The 14,900-nt window shown below is 49.8% G+C and overlaps 1 protein-coding gene across 11 annotated transcripts in view; it reads right to left on the reverse strand.

Annotated features, from left to right (window-relative positions):
* The window catches only part of Fbrsl1 (fibrosin like 1), an 88,285-nt gene extending 73,651 nt beyond the window's left edge, over positions 1-14,634 (reverse strand). For 5 of the 11 annotated variants that reach the window (XM_076922346.1, XM_076922340.1, XM_076922339.1 and 2 more), the window contains exon 1: positions 13,955-14,610. In XM_076922346.1, coding sequence (XP_076778461.1) covers positions 13,955-14,242 — 288 coding nt within the window. In that variant the 5' untranslated portion in view covers positions 14,243-14,610. Of the gene's footprint in view, positions 1-13,954 lie in introns of all 11 variants that reach the window. The other 6 variants (XM_076922343.1, XM_076922345.1, XM_076922341.1 and 3 more) reach the window with 3 other exon arrangements.
* Between the last annotated feature and the right edge of the window lie 266 nt (positions 14,635-14,900).

Raw genomic sequence — 14,900 nt, forward strand, 5'->3', positions numbered from 1 at the left:
TGTAATCATCCCACTCTCATATTCTGGGGACGCCACTTCTGCAGCAATGACCAGCACTGATCCCAAATGGTGGCACAGACGAGGTAAACATTCACATGTACTCCCCCCAAAGCAGTGGCCAGTGAAGAGGTCTGCAGAAAAACAAAACTTCCCAGAAAATAGAAAGTCTGTATGTAAGGGAACACCATGAGGAAGCCAAGGGACAGCTACCATGCCGCCTCCTCCCAGAGATAGAAGATTTGAGTCTCCTGGCTTCCTCCTTGCCTTGAATATAGGTCAGGGCTGCAGTATACACAAGTATTTGCAGGTCCTGACCTCATTGTCCCCTCACTGCAGACTGTCTAGTCACCTTCCCACAATGGCCAGGTCAGACTGTCCTGCTGCTAAGGGCTAAGATGTACAAAAGCAAAGATTTCAGACTCTGATGTTACAGCTGACATGGTGCTTTCAGGGTGTACTAGACCTGGAGTCTATGTCAACTTAATGGACACTAAGCAGTAACAGTCTGTCTGACTAGGACACCAGTCAGGAGGTAAGCCCTGACTTCCCAAAAACCAGAAAGGCAGAGGGAAGGAAAAATAGTCAGACAGGGATGCTGACAGGCACATGGCTGCAGAACCAGCCCCTGTCTCAGGTTTAAAGTAACTATCCTCCCTCTGCATCTGCATTAGTCAGGGTTCTCTAGAGTCACAGAACTTATGGGTATATAGTAAGGGAATTTGATGACAGAATCCATTATTTGGCACTTTGCTTTTTAAAAAGACAAAAGACTCCACTGGCCCCTCCAATTCAGCTGGTAAACTCCATGGCCTCATCTTATGCATGGGATTGCTTTACTGGCCATCTATCCCCTTAGCCTAGGGAAGTGCTGGTGGGTGACAGCAGCCAGCCCTTGCCTAAGAGAAGAGACCTTCTAACTTTCCTTATAAATGTGTATGTATACTAGCCTGAGGGAACAAAGTTAACTCAAGGGGTACTAGCAGGGCTGTCACCAAATCTCAATTCTGGAACCCCCAGTTTAAACTCACTTTCACCTGACATATTAGGAGAGCCCAGAAAGTGTAAGAGGCTGGGCCTGGCAATGCAGGCCTTTAATCCCAACACTAGGAGGCAGAGGCGGGTGGGTTTTTGTGAGTTTGAGGCCAGCCTGGTCTACAGAGTGAGTTCCAGGACACCCCATCTCAGAAAAACAAAAAACAAACAAAGAGTACTATCTGGCCTATCTTGGAAATAGTGGGTCATTCTGTCTGTCTGATCACAACACTGTCCAGTAGAACCTGTCTCACTGGAACACCAGTGAGGGAAGGGATCCTCACCAGTCTGGCCTATACCCAGATCATCAAAGGGAAATAACACACAATACAGGACTGCCTTTAGCTGTTCTACAACCTACCTCCCCCTACTGGGTAAACACTGAAGCTCAGAGAGGTTGTGTCTCAAGAAAAAAAAAAAAAGCCAGCCTGGTCTCTAGTGCCCTAGAGTCTTGTGCCAGAAAACCTTCCTCCAGTACTCTGGGGAAGGCAGCTCCTCCCTAAGCTTCTGGCAGAAGCCAAAAACTGGGAGCCCACAGGGCCATCCTGCCAGGACCTGTAGTTGTAAGATGGGGCTCACAGGAGATCTGACTGCCGTATGCATCAATGTTAGCCACCAATGCTCAATCCCACACAAAAGGCCCCACTTGTGGCAACAGCCTCACAATCACATGCCAGACTTCAACAATGTTTCCCTCCTCAGAAAGAACACCAAAGCTGAGTGTCTGCTAAAGGAAACTGCCTGTTCAGTTTTCCCTTTCACTTTCTGGTGCTGAGTCAGGGTTTCTCTGTGTAGCCCTGGCTGTCTTGGAACTCACTCTGTAGACCAGGCTGGCCTCTATCTAACTCAGAGATCTGCCTGCTTCTATCCCAAGTGCTGGGAATAAAAGCGTACACCACTAATGCCTGCCTCCGTGCCCAACGGTGACTTATTGTGACTGTTGCCACCGAGTGTTACTATGGAACACCAACAAAATTTCTAATTGCACTACAGTAAACCAACCACAATGAGACTTGTTTCTCTTTGAGGTCCAAGCTGCTTACCCCATCGTGGCCCTCCTGAGGCTCAGCCCCACTACTTTTAGCTAGGAAGGTACATGCTCACTTCTACTGCTGTGACCAACAAGCCCAAGGCTGTCCCTTTTGGCAACGCACAGAGGCCTAGCCCAGGAACAGTCTGTTTGAAACCTTGCTCCCAGCTTCCCAACTCATGTGACAATACTGACCATGAAAGACTGACTCTGGAGCCCAAGAACCTTTACACAAGCAACCACTGCTTCAGCATTCAAGGACCCCTTCTAATCAAACCAACTATTTAAAAATCCCAGCAACCAGCTGGGCAGTGGTGGCGCATGCCTTTAATCCCAGCACTTGGAGGCAGAGGCAGGCGGATTTCTGAGTTCGAGGCCAGCCTGGTCTACAGAGTGAGTTCCAGGACAGCCAAGGCTATACAGAGAAACCCTGTCTCGAAAAACAAAGAAACAAAACAACAAAACCCCCAGCAGCCCTAGAAATCCACCCCCCACCACACACAGGAGTTAGAGTGGTTAAAAGCACTGGCTGTTCTTCCAGAACTCAGGTTCAATTCCCAGCACCCACATGGCAGACCGCACCTGTCTGTAACTCCAGCCAGGGGATCTTAGAACCTTAAAGACAAAACACCAATAAACATGAAATAAAAGTAAGCTAAGTTTAAAAAAAAAAAATCCCAGCAGCCCTCACACTTCACCTCGTGCTGAACCTACCTGCTTCTTTGTCCTCTGGGCTACAGGCAGGACTCCCATGAACCACTAGATCTCTGCAGTCCTCTGACTCCTGTAGTGGCCCCAACTACCAGGACATCTAATTGCCTCTCCAGCTGCAAACAGAGCTCTCCCACTCAGATCTTCCTCTCTCCAGCTCACACCTCTCCCTAATGGCTACTGAGTTTCATTCACAGAACCTGTGCAGAGAGGAATATCCATCTCTACAGGCCCTCATGACCTCTTACCTGCTCCAGAAGGCTCTAGACCATTGCACACCATCTCTGAAATCAAGTTCTCAGATATCACCTTCATACCACTACCCAGCTGCCAGCAGGCTTTAGTGTATAGGCCACATAAGTAGTGTGGGCTGCCACATAATACAGGGAGGCAAAGAGGCCATGCTATTCCAGAGCTACTACTATAGTGTTGGGGTCCAGGAAAAGTTGGGGAGACCAGAGGACCATGGGGTCCATGAGCCCCAGCCCATACTGCAACTGCCAAGCAAAGTATCCTGAGCATTCCACCTTCTGGGAAAGAACCATCCCTTCAGATCTCAGTCCAGTGGCTGCACTATGCACAACACTGTCTGGGCAGAGGGTCACCTGGAAAAAAAAGCAGACCTTGCTCTATCTACACAAGGTGCAGAAGGAATGAAGCACTGACATTGACAGAACTATTCAGGGAGGAGCTGTAACTAGACATGGAAGCATGCAGGATACCTGTAGTTAAAAAAAAAAAAAAAAAAAAAAAAAAAAACAGTTTAAGCTTTTCTCCGACTAGCTTACAAATAAATGAGACTCAGATTACAGTTATTTTATTTGGCTTTGGCAATTACTGGGGTGGAAGTGGGGAGGGGTAATAACCCCTAATCTACTCTTCCAACTGCTAGCCTGGCTACCACCCTAGTAGTATACCCCAGATACCTACTGTTTCTCCTGGCCATGTGCTCATGCTCTCTCCTTGAGGTGGCTTCCTTCCTCCTCCTGTTCTTCTACAAGGTTACTCCAAACCTACCTACCTCTAATCCCTCCAGTAATTGGCTGTAGCTAATTTTATTTAACCAATAGGGTTTTTTTCCCTATTTATATTTATTTACATTCCAGTCATTGCACCCCGTCACACCCCCCCCCAGTTCCTCCTCTCCCATACCTCCCAGAGGGTGCTCCACCCCACACAATTTAACCAATAGTTTTAAATAAAGGAACAAGGTTTGCATAAGAAAAGCCTGTAAACCCAAGAATTAAACCTCAGCCTAGACCTTCCGTTAGAATTTAACATTTCAATACATAGCAATGGACCAAACCTCTCCCTATCACCTACTGTGTGCGAACGTGCTTGGGGTCCTCTCAAGCTATTACCTACTGTGTGTGACCCTTTACCAACTCCTAACAGATGTCCATGTTGCTGCCATGGGCAATAGTTCTGAAATCAGTCTCCACAATCAATACATCCAAACCCTAACATTTCCTTCCTTCCAGCTCCAATTTGTTGAAAGGCCATGGTCGGTTCTGATAGATTATAGCCTTGTTCTCTTATCCCATTTCTTTTGGGGGCATTTTTTTTTCCTCTGATCTGCAGTGAGGACTGAGTCCCAAGGCAAGGTAACAAGCAGTTTGCTAGAAAAGAGACAACATGTAGAAGGGACGACCTATGGGATCTCAGGTCTAACTGACTGACTGGGGCCACTCTCTATGGGGATGTAGGTTCTGTATACTCTAGACAGAGAACTTCCGACAGCCATAAAAACAAGAAATTAGATCATGTAGATTTGAGTGAGGATAGTTAAAAGGAGTGGGAACTCAGATGAACAAAGTGGTCCCAGAGCAGAAACAAATTTCAACTGGTGTGGCAAAGGCAGGAAAGAAGGGGAGAAGGTTTGGGGCTCTTGGAAGGCTCCTTGCACATGGCCTGCTTCAGGATATCCTGGGAGTGGTGGCCTTCAAGTCCCTTTGCCCTAGTCAGGATAGACTGGACCCTCAGTGCTCTCCCATGAGGTCAGTACTCCTGAGAGACAGTCTACCCTAAGCCATTTTTCCTGGCCTATCCTCTTTAGCCAGAGATAAGGCAGGCCAACAACTCATCCGTCCACAACAGCACTTTTTCCTCTAAGTCCTGGGAAGACACACCTCATGTCTGATGTCTGCCACACTCCAGACCCTAAGCTTCAGCACAGCTGCTGCTCAGCTGTCATCGAGGGTGTCCCCCCAAAGCCTCTGTCAGACAGGGGCAGCTGAAGCCAGACTGATGCTACAAGCCTGGGACATGAAAGGATCTGTGTGAATTAAAATGGGTGGGGGAGGGGAAAGGGCCTGCTCTCCTTTCTGAACTGGAGTCCACAATAAGTGGCCCAGTTGTGGTCCAGCAGTCTGTCTACCTGGGGTAGAGTGAGTCTAAAAGGCAGACTCAGAGGGACCTAAGCATGTTCATCACGGACTCTCTCATATCCTAGTGCCCAATGGCTAGCAGGGAAAATGAATAAGCAAATGCTGCCTCATTAAGGAACTAAGGCTCAGAGCAGGAAGGTTTTCCCAAGCAGTTAGACTTCCCTGCTATGGCTGACAAGGCCTCTTCCTAGGAGCTAGGAGACAGTAGCTGTACTGCCAGGGCATGTGTAGAAGCCCCAAGACAGGCTCATGGTGCTCCTGGAACCCTAAAAGAAAATGTAGATTTTATTCCTGGGTGACAGAAAACCCCTGGTACTGGAGCCCTAAGAAGCAAGTACATTCCCAATCTCAGATGGAGGAGGGGAAAGCTAGGGATAGTGAGAAATATCACTGCCTCACCTCATCGCTCCTCCTGGGCAGTCACTATGTTCTTCCCTGTCCGGATCTGGGCCATTCAGTCCCAGTTCTAAGTGTATTGGCAACATGGAATGAGGGAAGGGCAGGTCACACAAAACAAATCTGGTTAAAGGCAACTAAAGCCCTACAGTGTGAGCAGTCCCCAGAGCCAGGGTCTGAGGGGCAGTGTGGTCAGGGCAGATGGCAAGGATCCCTGTGAGATCTCTAGCTTCTAAAGAGAAGACCCTGGGCCTTTTGAAGTCGAGGAAATTGTCAGGATGGAGAAGACACTGCAGGGAGGAGTGAGGACCACAGCCAAAATACAGAGAGCTGGACATGGAAGCCAGGAGTCAGCTGGTCAGTCAGATGCCAAGGCAAGGGTTACTACCAAGATGGGAGAAAGCAGCAACAAAGGAAGCTGACCACTCTTTAGGAATGTCTGCGTGGATCTCACCAGTGACTCACCAGCAGTATACACTTAGAAAATGTCTTACTCTGACTGTGCCTGTCTCTGCACAAGGATGAGAACGTCGATGCAGCCTCTTTAGAGGCTACCAGGAGATAAACAGCATATAAAATCAACCCTCCAAACACACCTGTATCTTGAAGACAGTGTAGCACTGACCTGGTTCTGCCAATAAGCAACAAGGCAGTAGTGGGTTAAGGTTAGGGTTTGCTTTGAGGAACAGCTATACCACAGAAACTCTGACACACTCCTCTACTCCTTACAGCCAGAGGGACTGGCTGGTACAGCATATGCTAGTACCACTGAAGAATCCTGAGAAGCCTAAGGGACAAGTGGTTGTTCCTCTTGGGGCAGCTGCTTCCAGTGAGAATCAGAGCTGGGCTATGAAGCCATGCCATGGCCAGGATTCTACCAGGAGTCACCCCAATGCACAACTGTGTACACTACACATGCTGCAACTGGCACCTGTCTGGACTAGAAAGCTCTACACATGAGAAGCCACAAACTCAACAGCTCTCCATCCAACTTTCAACAGAAACCACAGAGAAGCTCATGTTGTGCGAGCAGCACTGATATGTACCTGGTACATTTTCCTTTTTTAGCATCTCAGAACTTGACACTACAGCACTAATCGAGTCCCCACAACACTCATCTCACACTGGTTTAAGAAGCCTACCTTGGGTGCTGCCCCAGCCTCCATACATTCCTTAGCTTGCCAATCTAAAATGAACACTTCACAGCTTCACAATGACCAACCTCCCCAAAAAGCCACCAGCACCCTCTTTCCTCTCCCAGTTGTACTTTGGCCAGTTCACTTCAAGCGGACCTGGAACCCACCATTCTGTGCCTTTCTCCACAGCCCCCTCAATGGCCTCCAGACACTGGTAGCAACCTTACAAGTAACCTTTGAGGCTAGCATAAGAAGGGAGGAATGGATAGAACAGAAGCTCACCCCAATGGCCCAGTCAGCCTAGTCACCCCAAGACCCAGGCCAGGCCTGCCTGCTCATGTGCTGTGAGACAGACCTATAGCCAAAGCCTCATTAGTTATAAATTTAGGGACTTCCAGTCCTGCAAACTGAAACAAAAGGATCCTTTCTAACCTGCCGTTCAGAGGGCTGAGAAACAGGCTCCCGGCAAAGAGTGGGCCTGGGTGGCATCACCTCCCTCAAGCCCTCTAGAGCCTTACCAATCTGAATCTGTTAAAGTGTCAGAATCATCATGCTCTGGTGAAGCAGATCTACTCCACGTAGCCTTAGGCTTAGCCTCTATAGTCAAGGGCTGCCTTCTGTTTGGCTTACAGAGAAAGTAGTTCCTGGCACAGGTAACACTACACACACACACACACACACACACACACACACACACACACACCTCTAGAAGGCCACAGGGGTCCAGAGGCACAATTCCACATGAACGGCTGCAAAGCAGAGCTCTGGGGGCCTACAGGCTGATATGAGAGCCAGCCAGGTACTGGCTGTTCCACAGTAATGTGCTGACTAGTGTCGTACTCTAGCCTATAGCAGCCCCCACTGCATCCTTCCTACCCCCATACCATCAGCCAGAGCTGGAAGCCAAAACCACACTCAAGTACATGTGGGAGCAGAGGTTCTAACCCACCTAGCAGCAGTTGACCCAGTGAGTGGAAGAGCTGTAAACTGACACTGGGCCTGGATTCAAGCCTGGGTCATCTTGGCAGGAACAGGCAGCTCATGGAAGGGAACAAGGAAGTTGTCCAATGACTGTGGAGTCTGAATGGAGGGGTGCTGAGGTGAGCAGCTTGGGTCACTGGGACTTGAGTGGACTAGGCCCCTCTCAGATTTCTGAATGCTATAACCAGGGTGAGGTGCCCGGGCATCAGCAGATGGGTACTGCTATATACTGTGTACATATCAGGTCTTAGCTTCTGCTCACAGGCTGCCTCCTGACTCAATAGGCCTCCTGACTTGAAAGCCTGGCCTCACCACCAACCACACTGACCAGTCAACAAAGCTGGATTCGGGAACCTGAGAACTTTGTCTAGTAAAGGAAGTAGCTATATTAGAGTGCAGAGGGGGAAAAAAGAGAAATTAAATTCTCAATCCAGTAGAGCTGGCAGAACAAGACAGTCTTAGACCAGCCCCACCAGGAATACAGCAACAAAGCTCATAGCAAAACCTGGAATGGACTCCACCATGTACACAACCCTCTCTGGGTTGTAGCAAGAGCTAACAACTGAAATGTTACTGGATCCCAAGAACAAAACCCAGGCTCAGTCAGCAAGGCCCAAGAAGGTGCTTCAAGAACAGTGTCCCCATGAGATGCTCCCCATCAGAACCAAAATTAGAGGGTCCTCACCCACAAGGGAAGGAAAGATGCCAGAGAAACACCATCAATCCATGGCTCTAACAGTGCTAAGAAGTGCAAGATGAGATGACAAACCACAGCAGAGTAAGTAAACTTACGGTTGTAAACAAATGCAAGATGACCAGAGTCAAGTGCTGAAAGAGCTAGGGAGAACTCAAGGGTACTACAGCCTAGGACCAAATGGGAGCAGCTTTGGGAAAATGGCTTTCTTACTGAAAACAGAACAAGAATTGAGGGAAAAAGTGTAACAAACAAAACAAAATTCTACTCATTCAAGAACAACCAAGGGGCTAGGAATGTAACTCAAGTGGTGGAACACTTGCCTAGCATGTCCAGGATGGCTTTGATCCCCAGTACCACATCAAATCTGGTATGTTTCTTATTCCAGCACTTAAGAGATAGAGGCAAGCTACCAGGTACACAGCAAATTCAAGGCCAGGATGACCAAGGAAGTACCCTCAGAGCCCTGCTTTGACAACCACTGCTGGCTCAGTCTCCTCCAGATACCATACTAGGCCTGTTCCTAGAGCACTGTTCATGCAGATCTGAATCTGGTGGGGGGTGTGGGTGGCAGTGGTGGTGGGTCAGTGGTGAAGACAGAAGGAATAGAACACAGATGCCTGCTGTCTCTCGAGGGGCAGACAATCAGAAAGGGGCAGTCTGTTAGAGGAGCAGAAAGAGCCCCACTGGGGCAGGAGGCACTGTGCCCTACTATGGCCTTCCTAAGCAAGCACGCAGTTGGGGAAAGAGCCTTCCAAGCAGAGAATAGTTCCAAGCCAAGGTCCAGGTTTGAAATGGGTATATGGGGACTCAAGGGAGGTAGACGTGGCCTTAAGGATCCAGGTGTATAGAGAAGTTCAAGCCAAGAGGTTAATAGGCCCAATAAACTAAGAAGAAAAGCTTTCTGTGACCACAGGTAAGGGATTTCAAAGACAAAAATAAATGAGACCCTTCCAAAGACTAACTATACAGTTGGGGAAAAGGGGTGCCTGCATCACAGTGTCTGGCAAGGCAGGCCAAGAAGCTGTCCGCTCCACACAGGCCTTGGCATTGGACAGGTGCACTGTGCATTCATATGGGCCAAAGGGCCTGAGATGGCCTTGCTTTCATCTGCTGTGTTCACTCATCCCCTCATCCCCTAGTCTTTCCCTTACCCCCCACAGCTGTAGGACCAACACCACCTGTGAATTCCCAGTACAGTCCAAGAGAAGGTTAGGTTCCAGGCTTCAGACCTAGGATGAAGCATGTACACACACTGAACCTCACACCAGGAAGCAGCCACAAGGAGGTACCACAGACTCCTAAATGAAAAATGTTGCCTTCCATAGCTTTCTTCTCTCCTCACCTAGATGTCTGTCTGATATCAGTTCCCACAGCTATGTACAAACACAGACATGGCAGGGTATACTGATCTTGAACCATATGGGGCACTTCCTACCCAGCCTACCAGCAAGTCACAGAGGGACCACGCACCCCAGAACACAGTCAGGGTGAACACAGTTTTCCCAAGCTGTGTCCCAAGAACCCAAGAACCTAAGAACCTATGCCTGCAAACATAAGATTCATGATAAACCCACAGGCCTAGTTTTCTGCTCAGCCATTCTCAGAGGTCACAACAGACTGGTAGCTGTCAGATAGGCTGACAGGGTTTTGCTTTTTTTTCTTTTCTTTTAACAAAACTATATAGCCCTGGCTGTTCTGAAACTCAGAGATCCACCTGCCTCTGCCTCTCTGCCTCTCTGCCTCTGGAGTTCTGGGATTAAAGAGGTGTGTACCGCTGTCAAAAGTTTTTTAAGCATTGTACACAATGTGGTTTTACAGACATATTTTATGAATTATAAGTCACATGTACTGACCAGAGAATGCAAAAAACAACACTTAGAAAAAAGTAACTCATGATCACCACAGCACACAGCATTTGGGGGAATTTTTCTTTTCATCTTTGTCCTCAGTACAGTTCACAGTGCACAGGAGTGAGAAGCAGTAATTTTCCCTCCCTATGTAGACAGTATAGCTCTACCAAGCTCCACTGTGAGCTACATCCCTTAACTCAATGTAGGGGATATTGGCTACCCAGCTGTGTCTCCTCTGGGAATTCTCCTCCCGTTGTAGATGGCATTGCATCCATATACCCAACTGCATCTCCATTGTGAGGAACCTCCCATCTGTCATAAATGACACATATGTGCCCAGTTGTGTGCCTTCTGCGAAGAACAATCTCCTTCCCTGTATAGATAGCACAGCTCTCTCTCTATGGCCGCTATAAGGAATCCTCTATGTGCAAGTGACACAGATGTTAGTTGCTGTGACTCCATTGTGAGTAAACTGCACCCCCCTTCTTGTGTAGGGGTACATCTGTTCCTCGCAATTTCCCTAGACAGAGGCTCTAAAAACCAGCAGACACCATGGAATGTACCACTGCAACTGAAGGAATATGACACCCAATTTTTTTGTCTTGCTTTGTTTTTTTGTCTTTCAAGACAGGGTTTTCTCTGTGTAGGCCTTGCTGACCTAGAACCAGCTATGTAAGCCACGATGGCCTCAAACACAAACAAAAAGAGGTCCACCTGCTTCTGCCTCCAGATCGCTGAGAGAGCACCAAGAGCAGCACCACCAGCACCACCACCAGACTTGCACTCAACTTCTTTAGGAGCTTGACCTTCTGATCACACTCAATCAACTTGCACAAACAAATGAACAAAATCACATGACATGAAAGCACAGGCAGCTTCTGCTTGGAGATGGTATTAGAAAATGTTCTCTTGCCGGGCAGTGGTGACGCAGGCCTTTGGTCCCAGCACTTGGGAGGCAGAGGCAGGTGGATTTCTGAGTTCGCGGATTTCTGAGTTCAAGGCCAGCCTGGTCTACAGAGTGAGTTCCAGGACAGCCAGGGCTACACAGAGAAACCCTGTCTCAAAAAACCAAAGAAAAGAAAATGTTCTCTTGATACTGGCCACCTTAGAGCTACATGGGCCTGAGCCCTGCTCTCCATAGTATTAGCCATAAGGGACAGAAAAGTGCTTGTTTGCCTGGGGCTGAATGCAGGGCTTAGCCTGCCTCCTAGAAATACAGGTACCAGCACAACTTTGGTTCAGTGGCCTAAGGCACAAGTACTGAGTGGAGAGGATGCTTCTGTCTCTAAACCAGTTCCTCACCCTTTCACTGCTGGGTGACAGGAGCACAGTCTCCTCTCACCTTTACATAACCTCTAGTACATCGAGAGAACTGTCACAAGGAAGAAAATCTACTTATGCTTCTCCTAAATGCTGGCAGGAGCCACGGTTCTATGGATCCCTGTCCTTTACTCCTCAACAAGAAGACCAGCAGGCATGCTCTCAGTTCCAGCATGAGGCTCTTAGTCTAACTCTGTGGTTAAGTGTCAGGCTGCACCCTCTAGCCAACAATCACTACCATGACATCTGGGAAAGTAGCTATCCCCACAGACACAAAAGAGTCAAAGGCTTCATCCCCTACGTGGACAAAGGGAGATGAGCAGAGATATCTGAGGCTGTCCAGGCTCAGGGAGCCTGCACAGACATTCTCAAATAAGGTAATGGGACATTGTTCCATACATCTCACAAGCTATTCACATACTGAACTGCCTTTTGGGGAGATGCAGACTTTGCTGACACTCAATAGTGTTATGGCATTTGAGGATCCTAAAGTCACTGTTGAGAAGAGCTCTCTCTCCGGGCTGGAGTCCTGCTGATCCTGAGAATGTGGCAGGCCATCTCCCCCAACAAGTGAGGCTGCAGAGCAAGGGACCCCCAGCATCAGGCCAGTCCAGACTGTAAGCTCCAGTCTGCTTGTATAGAGTGAGAGTGTCCAACCCTGCTTATAAGGTCATTTGAAGGGATAAATGAATTCACATCTATAAAGTCAACTGGCAGAGTGAACTAGTCATCACTATGATATGATGGAATTATAAATTACTTGATCTCAGGGAGAAAAACCACTACGGTTTGCCAGTAAATGCGACCCAGCAAAACTCTTCTAGACATGATCTAGATATGTCCAGAAATCAAGTACTTTCCAAGGCCAAACGCAGTAGGTCAGAAGTGTGGCTGCCCATGAGGATACCAAGTTTTTATACAGGTGTAAGGAGACAGGACAATCTCTCAGAACCTAGGTAAGTTGGTAAGACTGTACGAGTCAACCCTCTAGATGTGGCCTAGAAGACTTGGGAAGGCCAGAGAATACAACCAGAGCCAACACAAGCTGACCATTTAAATACAAATGGGCTGGTCTAATGACAGTGTGATGTGGCCTTAAGGCAGTAACTCTGGACTTCCTGAAAGGTCATTCCTCTCTTCACAAGTATTCACTCCTCACCATGTTGAGTCTTGGTTGTTTCCTTCTGGGTACTGGGAACCCATAGGCACAATCCTCCCATTGACTAGTTTGAGGGGCAGAATCCCAGGAATACAGATCTCAGTAAAGTCTCCACAGTGTGGGAGAAGGTGAGACCAAAAGGTGCCATGAAGACATGGAGTTAAGAAATATGCCGGGCAGTGGTGGCGCACGCCTTTAATCCCAGCACTTGGGAGGCAGAGACAGGCGGATTTCTGAGTTTGAGGCTAGCCTGATCTACAGAGTGAGTTCCAGGACAGCCAGGGCTACACAGAGAAACCCTGTCTCGAAAAACCAAAAAAACAAAACAAACAAAGAAATATCCTTGTTTCAGATGAGATCATAAATTGACAGCTGGGATAAGCTGTAACAGCACCAAACAGTACACAGGTATACAGAGCACTTAAGGTGAGGCTGTAAAGCCTGAGACCCAAAAGAGGCCCAAAGAAGACATGTGGAAAAGGCTAAACAGATGTACAAGCTGTTTTGAGTTCTTTATGGGTCTAGCAGACACAGGTGTGGCAGGTAGGAAATGAGATTGCAGATCTGGAGCCTGTGGTACCACAGCTGCAATGTAGGGGCTTTAGCAGTGTCTGGCTGTGTCATTATTATCACTAAGGCAGAAACACCGAAGCCTTCGTGTCTTAGCACATCAGGACCAGACACAATACAACACACCCCACAAAATTATTTTAGTTTAGATCTTTGCCTTGGGCCCAGAACTCATCTCATATTCCCCAAGGTTCTGCTGGTGTCCTGAAGACCTGACTAGCATTTCCAACCACCTGAGTTCCAGAGACAAGTGGCTACTCACTAGCCCACTCACTCACCATCTCTCTCACTTCCTTCTCTACTAACCTGAGTTCAGGTAGGAAGGACACTTTGCTCAGCGACTACTGTGCATGACAACTCAAGTCAGACATGTATTTTTAGTAAACCTATTACCTATACCCGGTCCCCTCCAAACAACCCTTGAGAGATCAGCGAACAAGAAGAATCCCAAGTGTCCACCTTATCGTGCCTCCCAAGGCCCAACAATGTCCAACTGCTGGTCCCGGACGCAGCGATAACTTGGCAACAAGTAACAACCGCTGCAAAGCCCGCTTGGATGGCGTGGTTTAAGTCCTCCCACACACCCCTCACTCCAGGTCCTCTTCCTGGCAAGGTGCAGCGCGGGCCCAGGAGGCGTGTGTATGGGCTTCCTTGGTCCCGGGGTCTGGCCTTCCAGCCCACCTACCTCCAGGGCCTCCAGGGTGCTGAAGCTGGCTATAGCGAAGCCGTCAATAACCTCCTCCTCCTGCGAGCTGGACTCGCGGCGACGGCGCCGCGGGGGGCGCGCAGCACGCAGAGGCGTAGGGCGCTGAGGCGGCGCGCCGTGGAGTCCCGCGTTCTCCTTGCCAGGACTGGGCTCTGGCTCCTCACCGGACGACGGGCTCTGCGCGCGGGCGTCCCGGGCGGCTTCCCGACGCCGGCCACGGTCTCGCTGAGCGCGCGAACGCCGGCTCGGCCGGACCTTGGCCTCCATGGCGGCGCCGCGGCGGTGACCTTGGCGCCCCGCGCCGCCTGCTACGCCGTGCCGCCGGGCTGCGAGGGCGCCGCGAGGGCTCGGGGCCGGGGCGGGCTCGGGGCCGGGGCGGGCATGCCGGGCGCGGGCTCTCAGCACCGGACGCCGCGCGGGCTAGGACCCCGGGTCCGGCGCATCGGAGTGCGGCGGGCTCTCAGCGGCCCTAGACCAGGCCCCCAGGGACACAGTCCATAGAGACCGGCGAGCAGCGGCAGAGGGCGGCGGGTGGCGGAGCTTCTGAGCACCGGGATCGTGAGGCAGACACAGTAGTGGCAGCGGCCAGAGCGGATAACAACTGACGCACTTCCGCCGGGCCGGAGTGCCAGAGGAAGCGGGCGCAGCTGGAGGAGGCTGACCCGTCGACTCCGCCCCACCCTGGCCCCGCCCTGACCCCGCCCTTCCGGACTAGATGGCTCTGCGCTGAGCTGCCCCTCGCCCCTTCATATTAAGCCCCGCCCCTAGAAGGGGGGCTTTCCCTTTGCCCCGCCCCTGTAACAGGCCACACCCGTTTGCGCACTTCTCTCTAGAATTCCGCCCCCCCTCAGACCACGCCCCATTCTTCCCGGCTCCACCTCTCTTGTCTAAGCGCTCTCAGTTCTTTAAGCCCCGCCCTTGCCTT

This window comes from Arvicanthis niloticus, chromosome 24 (genome assembly GCF_011762505.2).
Source record: "Arvicanthis niloticus isolate mArvNil1 chromosome 24, mArvNil1.pat.X, whole genome shotgun sequence".
NCBI lineage: Eukaryota > Metazoa > Chordata > Mammalia > Rodentia > Muridae > Arvicanthis > Arvicanthis niloticus.